This window comes from Lethenteron reissneri, chromosome 29, assembly GCF_015708825.2.
Source record: "Lethenteron reissneri isolate LAM-NWPU_2019-01 chromosome 29, ASM1570882v1, whole genome shotgun sequence".
In the NCBI taxonomy this organism is placed as follows: domain Eukaryota; kingdom Metazoa; phylum Chordata; class Hyperoartia; order Petromyzontiformes; family Petromyzontidae; genus Lethenteron; species Lethenteron reissneri.
Genome location: NC_083807.1, coordinates 14,109,523 through 14,126,253, shown reverse-complemented (window position 1 = coordinate 14,126,253; position 16,731 = coordinate 14,109,523). Strand labels below are relative to the sequence as shown.

The window sequence follows — 16,731 nt, the reverse complement described above, 5'->3', positions numbered from 1 at the left end:
TGCATCGTAGTGTACAGCTCGTCGAGATGACCATCAACAGGCTAAAAATGACTGCATCACCGACATTATGTGAGAGCCGGGGTACTATGTGACCGCTGGGGGTAGCGCCATGAGGTTCAAATGTTGCTGATCGCTGTCCAGCACACGGTTGTTCGTGTGGCAACTGTATTGGTTGGGTGTGTCAGGTGGGGGAGGTTTTACAGCACACATTTTGATTTACGTGATTTGCCCCACAAACAAATTATGCGTAACAACTTTCTTTCAAATCATGATTGAAAACAAACCACAGTGTGGCCACAGCAGTGGTGACTGGAGTTTGGGAAGTGCTGCTGCAAACGCAAATCGTGCGTTTGCGCCTTGATTAATACTGGCGAAACCCTATTACCCAGAACTCCCGTGTCCCATGTTTCATGAACAGCAGTAGGGATGTGTGGGTACGTCCACCTCGTCCAAGACGTCTGGATCAGCGTGGAAGAGTAGACCAAATACCCTCGAGAGAGGCACTCTAGAGCTCCCTCTAGTGGAGGCCCCTCTGCTAGCTGTAGTACGAGCAAGCAAGCAATAGTTTATTATCCTCAACCTTATCCGAATCGATTCGAATTTTACGTGTAAAGAGCACCTTCACTCAAGGCGCTTAATCAGGAAATGACGCACTGTGGTTGACAGGGGCATGCTACAAGAATTGAGGAATGAGTGACCGCGATAGACGGGTACTTGGGGATCACGAAAAGGTAGGGAAGGGACGGGAAGGAGTGGAGGGGCGAGGGGAAAGGGAAGAGGAAGACAATGAATGGCCAGGTCACTTTTGAAACAAGAGGCTATTTAGCTCAGAGGGCCCTACCTGGTAAAAAGAGAGGAACGGATGGAGGTTAAGGCAGGGCACTGCTTCATGTACAGGGCAAGTTTATTCTAGTGGAGGGGTTCGGGAAGCAGTGCCAGATTATCCTAGTCGCAAAAGTAGCTACATATATAGTAGCTACGGGCCCCACACTTTCAAGGGCCCCGCGCTAAATGCTTTCAAGCTATCAATTCCGGTTCAGCGATGCTGCACTTGCTCTATTACTATAGGACTATACTGCCCTCAACTTTTATGAACGACTAGGTGTTTAAGGTTAGCGATTTGTCGTATTATCTGGCTGTATAGCAAATAAAACATACAATTACTTTACTACGCAAGTTAAACATTTGTTGTGATATTTACGTGTTTTTTGTTTATTTAGGGCCCCTTTATAACATATCCTACAAGCCCCGCACTACTTTAATCCGGCACTGGCGGCGAGAGAGAAGGACGGATAATAAAATAATCTATTTTTAATTTGACCAGGTAAGGCCCACTGATCTACGTGGCTCTTAGCTCAAACATGACGGGATCGGCATCGTTCGTCCCCCGCATCGCCGCGACTCCGTCACCTGCACGAGGGGGCCCACGAACTCCACGCTCTGCGCGGTGCGCAGGAGGCTCGTGGCGGCGAAGTGCACCGAGCGGCCCTCGCCGTCCATCGTGACGGCCACCTGCAGGGCGCCGTCGTGCGCCACGATGCGCCACAGGTCCCAGCGGCGCCGCGCCACGTCGCGGGGCATGCGGAACGTCGCCACGAAGACGTAGGACGGCGGCAGCCCCTCAGGAAACACCCCCCTGCACGCGCGGCGTCCTCACAATGAGGGTCTTCGCGGTGGCAAGGAGATGTCAATGATGATAGAGGCGGGGTTTATTGGGTTAGATCGCGTAAAATATATAAATGTGTCGTTAAACCCACCACCACCCGACAAAGCCAATAAGTAATGTTTGTCACGTAAACAGAACGTGCCAAGTAGTTACTAGTACAGCACACCGGTGTGTTGGAGAGCAAATCCCCAACATTAACAATTACTTAAATCCACAACATTTACAATTACTCAGATTTGATTTGATGCTTTCGTGACTGCAGGAATTACTCTTTGGTTATTTCGGTAAAGTCACGTAGAAAGAAAATAAGTTAAATAATAGAATACGACGTTTCGATTGCAACACAAACAGTCGTCATCAGGGAGAACTAAATGTGTTGTCTCTCTCTGCTTGTGTGTCTGTCTGTGTGTCTCTGTGTTGTCCCTTTCTCTCTGCTTGTGTGTCTGTCTGTGTGTCTTTGTGTTGACCCTTTCTCTCTGCTTGTGTGTCTGTCTGTGTGTCTCTGTGTTGTCCCTTTCTCTCTGCTTGTGTGTCTGTCTGTGTGTCTTTGTGTTGTCCCTTTCTCTCTGCTTGTGTGTCTGTCTGTGTGTCTGTGTTGTCCCTGTGTTGTCCCTTTCTCTCTGCTTGTGTGTCTGTCTGTGTGTCTCTGTGTTGTCCCTTTCTCTCTGCTTGTGTGTCTGTCTGTGTGTCTTTGTGTTGTCCCTTTCTCTCTGCTTGTGTGTCTGTCTGTGTGTCTGTGTTGTCCCTGTGTTGTCCCTTTCTCTCTGCTTGTGTGTCTGTCTGTGTGTCTCTGTGTTGTCCCTTTCTCTCTGCTTGTGTGTCTGTCTGTGTGTCTCTGTGTTGACCCTTTCTCTCTGCTTGTGTCTCTGTCTGTGTGTCTCTGTGTTGTCCCTTTCTCTCTGCTTGTGTGTCTGTCTGTGTGTCTCTGTGTTGTCCCTTTCTCTCTGCTTGTGTGTCTGTCTGTGTGTCTCTGTGTTGTCCCTTTCTCTCTGCCTGTGTCTCTGTCTGTGTGTCTCTGTGTTGTCCCTTTCTCTCTGCTTGTGTCTCTGTCTGTGTGTCTCTGTGTTGTCCCTTTCTCTCTGCTTGTGTGTCTGTCTGTGTGTCTCTGTGTTGTCTCTCTCTCTGCTTGTGTGTCTGTCTGTGTGTCTCTGTGTTCTCTATGGGGACCTCATTTGCCAGTAAAAATATGATAATTGGTTCTTTACCCTTCTATCTGGCAACAAAACTGACACCTTTTTGCAAGGAGTCATGTTTGCATAGACCGCAATACCTGCAGTCATAATACAAACAAAAGAACATAACTCTGATAATGTGCACTGTCCCTGAAGTTGATTGGTCCACACCCGAGACAGCTTTCCTTCGAGCCTAGTCTCATATGGGTTGGACCAGATGACGCCAAAAGGCGCACAACTCAAGGACAATGCACCATCAGAGTATGAGAGCTCGGGGCAAGCATCTACACTATGGGGACCTCATTTGCCAGTAAAAATATGATAATTGGTTCTTTACCCTTCTATCTGGCAACAAAACTGACACCTTTTTGCAAGGAGTTGTGCGCCTTTTGGCGTCATCTGGTCCAACCCATATGAGACTAGGCTCGAAGGAAAGCTGTCTCGGGTGTGGACCAATCAACTTCAGGGACAGTGCACATTATCAGAGTTATGTTCTTTTGTTTGTATTATGACTGCAGGTATTGCGGTCTATGCAAACATGACTCCTTGCAAAAAGGTGTCAGTTTTGTTGCCAGATAGAAGGGTAAAGAACCAATTATCATATTTTTACTGGCAAATGAGGTCCCCATAGTGTAGATGCTTGCCCCGAGCTCTCATACTCTGATGGTGCATTGTCCTTGAGTTGTGCGCCTTTTGGCGTCATCTGGTCCAACCCATATGAGACTAGGCTCGAAGGAAAGCTGTCTCGGGTGTGGACCAATCAACTTCAGGGACAGTGCACATTATCAGAGTTATGTTCTTTTGTTTGTATTATGACTGCAGGTATTGCGGTCTATGCAAACATGACTCCTTGCAAAAAGGTGTCAGTTTTGTTGCCAGATAGAAGGGTAAAGAACCAATTATCATATTTTTACTGGCAAATGAGGTCCCCATAGTGTAGATGCTTGCCCCGAGCTCTCATACTCTGATGGTGCATTGTCCTTGAGTTGTGCGCCTTTTGGCGTCATCTGGTCCAACCCATATGAGACTAGGCTCGAAGGAAAGCTGTCTCGGGTGTGGACCAATCAACTTCAGGGACAGTGCACATTATCAGAGTTATGTTCTTTTGTTTGTATTATGACTGCAGGTATTGCGGTCTATGCAAACATGACTCCTTGCAAAAAGGTGTCAGTTTTGTTGCCAGATAGAAGGGTAAAGAACCAATTATCATATTTTTACTGGCAAATGAGGTCCCCATAGTGTAGATGCTTGCCCCGAGCTCTCATACTCTGATGGTGCATTGTCCTTGAGTTGTGCGCCTTTTGGCGTCATCTGGTCCAACCCATATGAGACTAGGCTCGAAGGAAAGCTGTCTCGGGTGTGGACCAATCAACTTCAGGGACAGTGCACATTATCAGAGTTATGTTCTTTTGTTTGTATTATGACTGCAGGTATTGCGGTCTATGCAAACATGACTCCTTGCAAAAAGGTGTCAGTTTTGTTGCCAGATAGAAGGGTAAAGAACCAATTATCATATTTTTACTGGCAAATGAGGTCCCCATAGTGTAGATGCTTGCCCCGAGCTCTCATACTCTGATGGTGCATTGTCCTTGAGTTGTGCGCCTTTTGGCGTCATCTGGTCCAACCCATATGAGACTAGGCTCGAAGGAAAGCTGTCTCGGGTGTGGACCAATCAACTTCAGGGACAGTGCACATTATCAGAGTTATGTTCTTTTGTTTGTATTATGACTGCAGGTATTGCGGTCTATGCAAACATGACTCCTTGCAAAAAGGTGTCAGTTTTGTTGCCAGATAGAAGGGTAAAGAACCAATTATCATATTTTTACTGGCAAATGAGGTCCCCATAGTGTAGATGCTTGCCCCGAGCTCTCATACTCTGATGGTGCATTGTCCTTGAGTTGTGCGCCTTTTGGCGTCATCTGGTCCAACCCATATGAGACTAGGCTCGAAGGAAAGCTGTCTCGGGTGTGGACCAATCAACTTCAGGGACAGTGCACATTATCAGAGTTATGTTCTTTTGTTTGTATTATGACTGCAGGTATTGCGGTCTATGCAAACATGACTCCTTGCAAAAAGGTGTCAGTTTTGTTGCCAGATAGAAGGGTAAAGAACCAATTATCATATTTTTACTGGCAAATGAGGTCCCCATAGTGTAGATGCTTGCCCCGAGCTCTCAAACTCTGATGGTGCATTGTCCTTGAGTTGTGCGCCTTTTGGCGTCATCTGGTCCAACCCATATGAGACTAGGCTCGAAGGAAAGCTGTCTCGGGTGTGGACCAATCAACTTCAGGGACAGTGCACATTATCAGAGTTATGTTCTTTTGTTTGTATTATGACTGCAGGTATTGCGGTCTATGCAAACATGACTCCTTGCAAAAAGGTGTCAGTTTTGTTGCCAGATAGAAGGGAAAAGAACCAATTATCTGTCTCTGTGTTGTCTCTCTCTCTGCTTGTGTGTCTGTCTGTGTGTCTCTGTGTTGTCCCTTTCTCTCTGCTTGTGTCTCTGTCTGTGTGTCTCTGTGTTGTCCCTTTCTCTCTGCTTGTGTGTCTGTCTGTGTGTCTCTGTGTTGTCCCTTTCTCTCTGCCTGTGTCTCTGTCTGTGTGTCTCTGTGTTGTCCCTTTCTCTTTGCTTGTGTCTCTGTCTGTGTGTCTCTGTGTTGTCCCTTTCTCTCTGCTTGTGTGTCTGTCTGTGTCTCTGTGTTGTCCTTTCTCTCTGCTTGTGTGTCTGCTGTGTGTCTCTGTGTTGTCTCTCTCTCTCTCTCTGGGTGTGTGTCTGTCTGTGTGTCTCTGTGTTGTCCCTTTGTCTCTGCTTGTGTGTCTGTCTGTGTGTCTCTGTGTTGTCTCTCTCTCTGCTTGTGTGTCTGTCTGTGTGTCTCTGTGTTGTCCCTTTCTCTCTGCTTGTGTCTCTGTCTGTGTGTCTCTGTGTTGTCCCATTCTCTCTGCTTGTGTGTCTGTCTGTGTGTCTCTGTGTTGTCTCTTTGTCTCTGCTTGTGTGTCTGTCTGTGTGTCTCTGTGTTGTCCCTTTCTCTCTGCTTGTGTGTCTGTCTGTGTGTCTCTGTGTTGTCTCTTTGTCTCTGCTTGTGTGTCTGTCTGTGTGTCTCTGTGTTGTCCCTTTCTCTCTGCTTGTGTGTCTGTCTGTGTGTCTCTGTGTTGTTCCTTTTTATCTGCTTGTGTGTCTGTCTGTGTGTCTCTGTGTTGTCCCTTTCTCTCTGCTTGTGTGTCTGTCTGTGTGTCTCTGTGTTGTCCCTTTCTCTCTGCTTGTGTGTCTGTCTGTGTGTCTCTGTGTTGTCTCTTTGTCTCTGCTTGTGTGTCTGTCTGTGTGTCTCTGTGTTGTCCCTTTCTCTCTGCTTGTGTGTCTGTCTGTGTGTCTCTGTGTTGTCCCTTTCTCTCTGCTTGTGTGTCTGTCTGTGTGTCTCTGTGTTGTCCCTTTCTCTCTGCTTGTGTGTCTGTCTGTGTGTCTCTGTGTTGTCTCTTTTTCTCTGCTTGTGTGTCTGTCTGTGTGTCTCTGTGTTGACCCTTTCTCTCTGCTTGTGTGTCTGTCTGTGTGTCTCTGTGTTGTCCCTTTCTCTCTGCTTGTGTGTCTGTCTGTGTGTCTCTGTGTTGTCCCTTTCTCTCTGCTTGTGTGTCTGTCTGTGTGTCTCTGTGTTGTCCCTTTCTCTCTGCCTGTGTCTCTGTCTGTGTGTCTCTGTGTTGTCCCTTTCTCTCTGCTTGTGTCTCTGTCTGTGTGTCTCTGTGTTGTCCCTTTCTCTCTGCTTGTGTGTCTGTCTGTGTGTCTCTGTGTTGTCTCTCTCTCTGCTTGTGTGTCTGTCTGTGTGTCTCTGTGTTCTCTATGGGGACCTCATTTGCCAGTAAAAATATGATAATTGGTTCTTTACCCTTCTATCTGGCAACAAAACTGACACCTTTTTGCAAGGAGTCATGTTTGCATAGACCGCAATACCTGCAGTCATAATACAAACAAAAGAACATAACTCTGATAATGTGCACTGTCCCTGAAGTTGATTGGTCCACACCCGAGACAGCTTTCCTTCGAGCCTAGTCTCATATGGGTTGGACCAGATGACGCCAAAAGGCGCACAACTCAAGGACAATGCACCATCAGAGTATGAGAGCTCGGGGCAAGCATCTACACTATGGGGACCTCATTTGCCAGTAAAAATATGATAATTGGTTCTTTACCCTTCTATCTGGCAACAAAACTGACACCTTTTTGCAAGGAGTTGTGCGCCTTTTGGCGTCATCTGGTCCAACCCATATGAGACTAGGCTCGAAGGAAAGCTGTCTCGGGTGTGGACCAATCAACTTCAGGGACAGTGCACATTATCAGAGTTATGTTCTTTTGTTTGTATTATGACTGCAGGTATTGCGGTCTATGCAAACATGACTCCTTGCAAAAAGGTGTCAGTTTTGTTGCCAGATAGAAGGGTAAAGAACCAATTATCATATTTTTACTGGCAAATGAGGTCCCCATAGTGTAGATGCTTGCCCCGAGCTCTCATACTCTGATGGTGCATTGTCCTTGAGTTGTGCGCCTTTTGGCGTCATCTGGTCCAACCCATATGAGACTAGGCTCGAAGGAAAGCTGTCTCGGGTGTGGACCAATCAACTTCAGGGACAGTGCACATTATCAGAGTTATGTTCTTTTGTTTGTATTATGACTGCAGGTATTGCGGTCTATGCAAACATGACTCCTTGCAAAAAGGTGTCAGTTTTGTTGCCAGATAGAAGGGTAAAGAACCAATTATCATATTTTTACTGGCAAATGAGGTCCCCATAGTGTAGATGCTTGCCCCGAGCTCTCATACTCTGATGGTGCATTGTCCTTGAGTTGTGCGCCTTTTGGCGTCATCTGGTCCAACCCATATGAGACTAGGCTCGAAGGAAAGCTGTCTCGGGTGTGGACCAATCAACTTCAGGGACAGTGCACATTATCAGAGTTATGTTCTTTTGTTTGTATTATGACTGCAGGTATTGCGGTCTATGCAAACATGACTCCTTGCAAAAAGGTGTCAGTTTTGTTGCCAGATAGAAGGGTAAAGAACCAATTATCATATTTTTACTGGCAAATGAGGTCCCCATAGTGTAGATGCTTGCCCCGAGCTCTCATACTCTGATGGTGCATTGTCCTTGAGTTGTGCGCCTTTTGGCGTCATCTGGTCCAACCCATATGAGACTAGGCTCGAAGGAAAGCTGTCTCGGGTGTGGACCAATCAACTTCAGGGACAGTGCACATTATCAGAGTTATGTTCTTTTGTTTGTATTATGACTGCAGGTATTGCGGTCTATGCAAACATGACTCCTTGCAAAAAGGTGTCAGTTTTGTTGCCAGATAGAAGGGTAAAGAACCAATTATCATATTTTTACTGGCAAATGAGGTCCCCATAGTGTAGATGCTTGCCCCGAGCTCTCATACTCTGATGGTGCATTGTCCTTGAGTTGTGCGCCTTTTGGCGTCATCTGGTCCAACCCATATGAGACTAGGCTCGAAGGAAAGCTGTCTCGGGTGTGGACCAATCAACTTCAGGGACAGTGCACATTATCAGAGTTATGTTCTTTTGTTTGTATTATGACTGCAGGTATTGCGGTCTATGCAAACATGACTCCTTGCAAAAAGGTGTCAGTTTTGTTGCCAGATAGAAGGGTAAAGAACCAATTATCATATTTTTACTGGCAAATGAGGTCCCCATAGTGTAGATGCTTGCCCCGAGCTCTCATACTCTGATGGTGCATTGTCCTTGAGTTGTGCGCCTTTTGGCGTCATCTGGTCCAACCCATATGAGACTAGGCTCGAAGGAAAGCTGTCTCGGGTGTGGACCAATCAACTTCAGGGACAGTGCACATTATCAGAGTTATGTTCTTTTGTTTGTATTATGACTGCAGGTATTGCGGTCTATGCAAACATGACTCCTTGCAAAAAGGTGTCAGTTTTGTTGCCAGATAGAAGGGTAAAGAACCAATTATCATATTTTTACTGGCAAATGAGGTCCCCATAGTGTAGATGCTTGCCCCGAGCTCTCAAACTCTGATGGTGCATTGTCCTTGAGTTGTGCGCCTTTTGGCGTCATCTGGTCCAACCCATATGAGACTAGGCTCGAAGGAAAGCTGTCTCGGGTGTGGACCAATCAACTTCAGGGACAGTGCACATTATCAGAGTTATGTTCTTTTGTTTGTATTATGACTGCAGGTATTGCGGTCTATGCAAACATGACTCCTTGCAAAAAGGTGTCAGTTTTGTTGCCAGATAGAAGGGAAAAGAACCAATTATCTGTCTCTGTGTTGTCTCTCTCTCTGCTTGTGTGTCTGTCTGTGTGTCTCTGTGTTGTCCCTTTCTCTCTGCTTGTGTCTCTGTCTGTGTGTCTCTGTGTTGTCCCTTTCTCTCTGCTTGTGTGTCTGTCTGTGTGTCTCTGTGTTGTCCCTTTCTCTCTGCCTGTGTCTCTGTCTGTGTGTCTCTGTGTTGTCCCTTTCTCTTTGCTTGTGTCTCTGTCTGTGTGTCTCTGTGTTGTCCCTTTCTCTCTGCTTGTGTGTCTGTCTGTGTCTCTGTGTTGTCCTTTCTCTCTGCTTGTGTGTCTGCTGTGTGTCTCTGTGTTGTCTCTCTCTCTCTCTCTGGGTGTGTGTCTGTCTGTGTGTCTCTGTGTTGTCCCTTTGTCTCTGCTTGTGTGTCTGTCTGTGTGTCTCTGTGTTGTCTCTCTCTCTGCTTGTGTGTCTGTCTGTGTGTCTCTGTGTTGTCCCTTTCTCTCTGCTTGTGTCTCTGTCTGTGTGTCTCTGTGTTGTCCCATTCTCTCTGCTTGTGTGTCTGTCTGTGTGTCTCTGTGTTGTCTCTTTGTCTCTGCTTGTGTGTCTGTCTGTGTGTCTCTGTGTTGTCCCTTTCTCTCTGCTTGTGTGTCTGTCTGTGTGTCTCTGTGTTGTCTCTTTGTCTCTGCTTGTGTGTCTGTCTGTGTGTCTCTGTGTTGTCCCTTTCTCTCTGCTTGTGTGTCTGTCTGTGTGTCTCTGTGTTGTTCCTTTTTATCTGCTTGTGTGTCTGTCTGTGTGTCTCTGTGTTGTCCCTTTCTCTCTGCTTGTGTGTCTGTCTGTGTGTCTCTGTGTTGTCCCTTTCTCTCTGCTTGTGTGTCTGTCTGTGTGTCTCTGTGTTGTCTCTTTGTCTCTGCTTGTGTGTCTGTCTGTGTGTCTCTGTGTTGTCCCTTTCTCTCTGCTTGTGTGTCTGTCTGTGTGTCTCTGTGTTGTCCCTTTCTCTCTGCTTGTGTGTCTGTCTGTGTGTCTCTGTGTTGTCCCTTTCTCTCTGCTTGTGTGTCTGTCTGTGTGTCTCTGTGTTGTCTCTTTTTCTCTGCTTGTGTGTCTGTCTGTGTGTCTCTGTGTTGACCCTTTCTCTCTGCTTGTGTGTCTGTCTGTGTGTCTCTGTGTTGTCTCTTTGTCTCTGCTTGTGTGTCTGTCTGTGTGTCTCTGTGTTGTCCCTTTCTCTCTGCTTGTGTGTCTGTCTGTGTGTCTCTGTGTTGTCTCTTTGTCTCTGCTTGTGTGTCTGTCTGTGTGTCTCTGTGTTGTCCCTTTCTCTCTGCTTGTGTGTCTGTCTGTGTGTCTCTGTGTTGTCTCTTTTTCTCTACTTGTGTGTCTGTCTGTGTGTCTCTGTGTTGTCTCTTTCTCTCTGATTGTGTGTCTGTCTTTGTGTCTCTGTGTTGTCCCTTTCTCTCTGCTTGTGTGTCTGTCTGTGTGCTCTGTGTTGTCCCTTTCTCTCTACTTGTGTGTCTGTCTGTGTGTCTCTGTGTTGTCTCTTTCTCTCTGATTGTGTGTCTGTCTGTGTGTCTCTGTGTTGTCTCTTTCTCTCTGCTTGTGTGTCTGTCTGTGTGTCTCTGTGTTGTCCCTTTCTCTCTGCTTGTGTGTCTGTCTGTGTCTCTCTGTGTTGTCCCTTTCTCTCTGCTTGTGTGTCTGTCTTTGTGTCTGTGTTTTGTCTCTCTCTCAAATGTAGTTCTCCCTGATGACGACTGCTTGTGTTGCAATCGAAACGTCGTATTTTATTATTTAATTTATTTTCTTTCTACGTGACTTTACCGAAATAACCAAAGAGTAATTACTCAAATCCACAACATTTACAATTACTCAGATTCTAAATGTTGTGGAATTTCTCACCAACACTCCGGTGTGCTGTACTGGTATAATGAATTGTCATGTTTTGTTTTCGTGACGAACCCTTGTGGCGGGTTTAACGACACATTTATATTCACACGATCTAACCCAAAAACCTATATTATGGATGATATTAGTCGCGAAAGCCTACGTGTTAAACTGAGACGTCAACTTCCTTGCCTTGGTATGCAGGAGAGTTAGTGGGTCCGATTCTGACCCTGACGCCTGCTGCTGTATATTTAGAGTTTGCCTGTCTCTCTCTCTCTCCTGTGGTCGTGTGGATTTTTCTCCGGGTCCTCCAGTTTTCCATCCACAATTAGAACAATGACGCGTTTGGAGTATTTGGCTGCTATAAACTTACACGTGATACACCACTTTGTTGAGCTGTCACTTGTGGCCAGGCCTTGCCCGGTAAAATTAAAAAAGAACTTTAAGTAGTTTAGTTTAGTCATCATCGTCACCATCGTCAGGATCATTATCATAGTAACCACCAAGCCTGCCCGGAGAGGCTTTGTATCGGGATGCTTCCAATACAAAGCGTCAGACTCATCGTTTTATGACTGAAACACCATTGCCATCATAAACATGCACGTGTAATTATTTAATGTTGAGGAAAATAGGCATTGCATGCTCGTAACTTTTTTCCCTGCCTAAATCAAGTAGAGCTCATTGATTTGTTTAATCATTCATTTTAGCGGCGCATTGAGCGTAACGCCTTGGTACGAGTGGGACACCTTCAGGGGCCCTGGCTTCCTCCCACCTGTCTAACTCTCAATCGTGGCGTTGGCTAAACATTACAATGCTGGATCTTCCTGAATAAGTCCTGCGAGACTCGATGAGGATAGCCTGGATATTGGGCATTATTACTATTACTATCATCATCAAATATTTTTTATTAACGTTAACACCACTCTATCAACATCAATACATTTACTGTCTTGAGCATGTAAATGAGATCGCATTAACCCTTTCCTGTTGTGATGACGTACACGATAACCAACGTGTACACCATCAGTTTTTCTTCCGATTTTGTTCCGATGAAGTATGTGTACGTCATCGGAACGGAACCGGAATAAAAACTGAAATAAAATAACTTTATCGGTACCGCGGCTCCCACAAGGCCATGCGGGAGAGTGCGTGGTACAGTTTAGCACCAGCTATCACAGTGCGGTCGTGTCGCTACAGTTATCTGCGGTGAGCACAATCTCTGTAAAAACGACGGTGCGATGCTAGGAAAGGGTTAAATTAATTAAAGCAAAAGTAAAATTGCATATAAAAACCACAGAGCGATCGATGTATTCATCTCTTTTGGCCACTTTACTTGGTGCTCTCTGTGATGTCGTCCTGCTGGCTGATGGAGAAGGCAGACTGCGTGGGCAAGGAGCCCAGCACTCGCGCCGTCTTCTTGTGGATCATCATGCCCTCCAGCAGCTCAAAGCCCTTCTCATCGCGGGCTGGCACGGGGATACGCGTCGGGCACACCGTCTCTGCAGCGCAGCGAATTAAAACGTTGCGATGTGGCACGGGCGGTGGGTAGGGTGGCAGCATGATTAAAAATGCAGGAACGAGTAATTGGCAGCGTGCTTATGGGGTGGGGGGACGGGGGTGATTGTGTACAAGGTGGCATCCAGAAACTTGCTGTGGCATGGGATCGAGTTGCAGGTTTATACCAGGATACGTGGCTCCACACGTGGCTCGTGATCCTTTTCGCTATTCCATCATCAGGCGGCACAACAACGTTGTGTATGTATGGATGTTGAACTTGGACCATATCATAAAGCAATATAGTTGTGTCCTTCTACGGAGAAGAAATTAGTCAAAGCTACACGAGCTCTCGCCTGAAGCCCTCTCGCGGTTAGCGGACCTTGACATTAGCATTGGGCTCCTGAACGTATTTCCATCGCACGCAAGAATATAATGTACGTGTGGTGAACTTCTTTCGCACCATACATAGCCAACCGTGCAAATCAGTAGTGCGAATGAAGGGACAATAAACTAAACAGAAAAAGCAGTTCTAAAGAAATGAGTTTTCAATCTAGATTTTAAAAATTCTGCTCTTCCCGTGACTTTGCCAAGACCATTAAGGGTAATGGATGCTAGTCTGAGTTTTCTTATGATAGCATAAAAAATATATATACTTCAGTTTCCTGGTATTATTGTTACAAGAAAGAAGTTGTTTTGTTGATCGGGACATAGTTTTATTTATTTAAATAAATGTATTTAAGCAACACTTGTAAAAATGAGAAAGTACATCATGAAGCCAGGTAAATTCAATAATTGCAAAAACATGAATTAATGATCACAATAAAAGCAAGGAACACTTCACCCTATGAATGTTTGTTGTTTACTGCCATGTAGTTTGTACCTGAACCAGCAATATGTTCAGAGCGTCTTGGTATTTTATAATACTTTGAGATGATTCAAAGAAAATACTGCATCTACAAAAAAAGCAATGCTTATTTGCTACGTAGAAATATATTAAAAACTACCCTGAGAGATGGTGATGGCTTGGAAGGGAAGGGGGCTTCAGCCAGCAGTGGATTAATCATCGCTGATGATGAGGCTCATGGTGTTAACATGTACTCCATTGGGTCAACAAAACGTCACACCATCTTCCTCTGCAATAGGCTACATTTAATAATAACATGATTAGAATCCTGCCACTTTTAATACTGTCGTTACTACACCGACATATCTAGAGTTAATGTAACATAGTTTCTCGACGAAATTATTTTGCATACCTTGAAGAAACTAGTCTCCTTTTATGAAAACAAACCTTTGAGAAATATGCAATTTATTGGGTGAAATATAGATACTATTAGGGTAATGTAATATACTCTTGACATCTGAAATTGCAGTAGTTTCATTTCCATTTCAGGTTTCCTCCCAAGTTAATGTTGGCCTGTTTAGATTAGTTATCTCATAATTGCTCGCACAGCTAAGCTCCAAAACATCATGTAATAATAGTAATAATAGACATAACAAGTAAATCGTAAAAAAAAGTTTTTCACTATAAATCCTTTATATGCGTGGCGGCTAGAGTATTCTCGTCCTTTGGATGAGATGGCTGCCACCTATGGGTCAGATGATTGTCTGCCAGTATTAAGCAATTGGTAATTAAATATTTAATTTGTTTTCCCTAAACAGTGTAAAATTTTAGAAAAAAAATTTCACGAACATTAATTGTCTCGCACAACGAGTCTGTGTGCAAAATGTCAGCTCGATTGGATCACGGGAAGTGGGTTAAAAAATGACCGAAAGATTTGCACGGTCGTAAGCAAGCAAGCACGCAAGCACGCAAGCAAGCAAGCAAGCGAACTTAATATAAAGGATTAAAAATACACACTGGCCAGAATGGTGAAGTATGTTCGACAACCCTGATGGCTGAAATGGTTTAGGTAGGTCCTCATCCAGCAGCAGATTAAAAAGGAGCTTTACATTTTATTTAGAATAACAAGTTTTTGATCCCAAGTCTAAACCTATATCGCGAAGCAAATATTTTTACCACATAACTGATGACAACGATCCTCACCACCATCATCAGCTTTTGTCTCTCCACTGCTAGATGAAGGCCTCCCAATGCAGTCCCCCCAACACTCATCGATGTAAGCAATAGCAATTCCATGAATTAAAATGCATTTTTATATTTACTCAGTATAGGCGTCAGCCCTAAAATGGTTTGCTTAAGCCACTGCTGGTGGATGGCGACCCCCTCCATAGAAGGGAATTGTGGCCTATGTCTCCCAAGCTGGCCAGATGTCTTTAGTTTGGAGTGCCCACACTGGACTCCAGTGGATGCAACCCACTGAGATCACCTGTGGTGAACCCAGTTGTACTTCTAGGTGGACAGGGTGGGGGGGGAGAGAATGTCTTGGGCACGTCGTCTTCCTCTCAGAGATGTTGCAGTTTTGCTTATTTTTCTTTCCCCCTAATCCATGTGCTTCTCCTTCTGTCAAGTTTAATGTTTTCAATGCCATCTGTGCATCCATCTCAGCTTTTTTTGCTGAGTATAGCACTTTATAAATATTATATTGATTGATTGACATGTGGAATCAATGGTGGAAATACCATTTTTTTTGCTGCACAAAATCTTAGCCTATGCATGTGATTGGCCAGTCTCCAAATCTCTGTAATTGAGTTCCCTAAGAGGTTTGCATAACTTTAAGGTTCACGTAACCCAAGACAGACACGTTTTTTTGCAAGGGGTGATCCTATTGCACTGACTCGACACGTTAAATAAGACCAAGGCGCTGTTTCAATTCTACAAAGAGAAATAGTTTTGCAGAAAACATTATTCTTCACATGTGTGTGCGAATTGAGCATAACCAAAACTCAAATGTAGCCTAGCCCATTCCAAACAAACAGGTGCGCATTTTTCACAGAAATAACGACGTAATTGCACTAGAACGCCAACATATTTCAAGGTGCATTGAAATTACACGCCTGCAATGTTCCGCAAGAAAATGTTTAAAACGACTGTATTCGTTTCCCTTGCTTACTGTACAAAGTATCTCTTAATGCTACTTGGCCGTAGTAGCAGCAACCACAAAGAAAGCAACAGTCGGAGGAGAAGGTGTGGAGGGGGGCGAATTAAACAGGCGCGGCAAAACGAGCACTTAACGCGAAACACACCGCATCGCGGGCTATTTGAGCTGCATCAGCAAAAAGGGCAAGCGGTTCGTGCGGCTTGTGTTGTTTTCCCAACGCAGGCTCGACAGAAAAACCAGAAGAGGAGAATTAACAATAAAAAAAACCGCCCTTCTCAAAGCACAACATTATTTATGGGGAGTTTTTTTGTTCTCTTCACAGAAAAGATAATGCTGAGAGTGGTGATAAATAAGGGCCATCAAGACGACGATGAATATAAAAAAAAAATTGGTTTGCACAAATCAACCCCATGAATGCGTCCCTTGAATAATGATGCTTGCGAGCGGTGGCACACATCTCTTACTGCAGGGCGCAGAGGTAGGTGGATCGTGCGGATTTGTGAAATGCCCCCAATCCTCTGGACTGAGCGGTGGCACGGGGGGATGTCAGCAAAGCAAATGGCTGCAACAAACTGATCTGTTATCTCAAATGCATTGGGCATTTTTCGCAAGGAATTGGCCAGACATCCTTCGGTGATGCTTCGATCATCTGTGGAGCTTTCCTTGACGAGTAAATTACATTGTTATTTCTGTTGATGATTTTCAAAATGACTGTCATTTACCAAAGCTGATATTGATTGACCACCAATCCCTATGAAATTATTTGCTGCGGTCCAGCACAATCAGGATTACGGAGTCCCAGGCGACGCTTAGGCGGCAACATTTTTTAAAGCGAAGTTACGGTACGTAGATTATTTCGAGGAGTGTTGGCCCAGTGGTTAATACAGGTCGCGATGAAACCCGGTGCGTCTGAGTTCAAAACTCACCCAGGGCTAACATCAGTGAGAAGCGATATCACAACCGGTCTTGAGCACCCTCCTCCCTTTTACCAACCCACAATAGCGATCTTGGTGAAGTATGGTCAAATGCCATAGTTCTATTGCACCCCCCTGCCTTCCCCCGTCATGTAATGGGGCACAAGTAATTGACTGTAAACCCCCACGTGAAAAATCCGGCTGGGTGACAAAGGGATTGGTGGACAGTGGTGAAGGAGCCGATTTACTTGATTTTAATTGTAATAAGTATAACCCGTAAAAACTAAGTTTTTCACTATAAATCCTTTATATGCGTGGCAGCGAACTTAATATAAAGGATTTAAAAATATATTCGCCTGTGGAGGACGCGGGGATCG

At 45.1% G+C, this 16,731-nt stretch overlaps 1 protein-coding gene across 1 annotated transcript in view; it reads right to left on the bottom strand.

The window, feature by feature from the left end:
• The window catches only part of LOC133349281 (collagen alpha-1(XXI) chain-like), a 105,226-nt gene that overhangs the window by 76,040 nt on the left and 12,455 nt on the right, over positions 1–16,731 (bottom strand). The window contains exons 4-5 of the mRNA XM_061562651.1: positions 12,275–12,440; positions 1,411–1,636 (exon numbers count right to left, since the gene is read on the bottom strand). Of these exons, the coding sequence (XP_061418635.1) occupies positions 1,411–1,636; positions 12,275–12,440 (392 nt within the window). The remainder of the gene's footprint in view (positions 1–1,410; positions 1,637–12,274; positions 12,441–16,731) is intronic.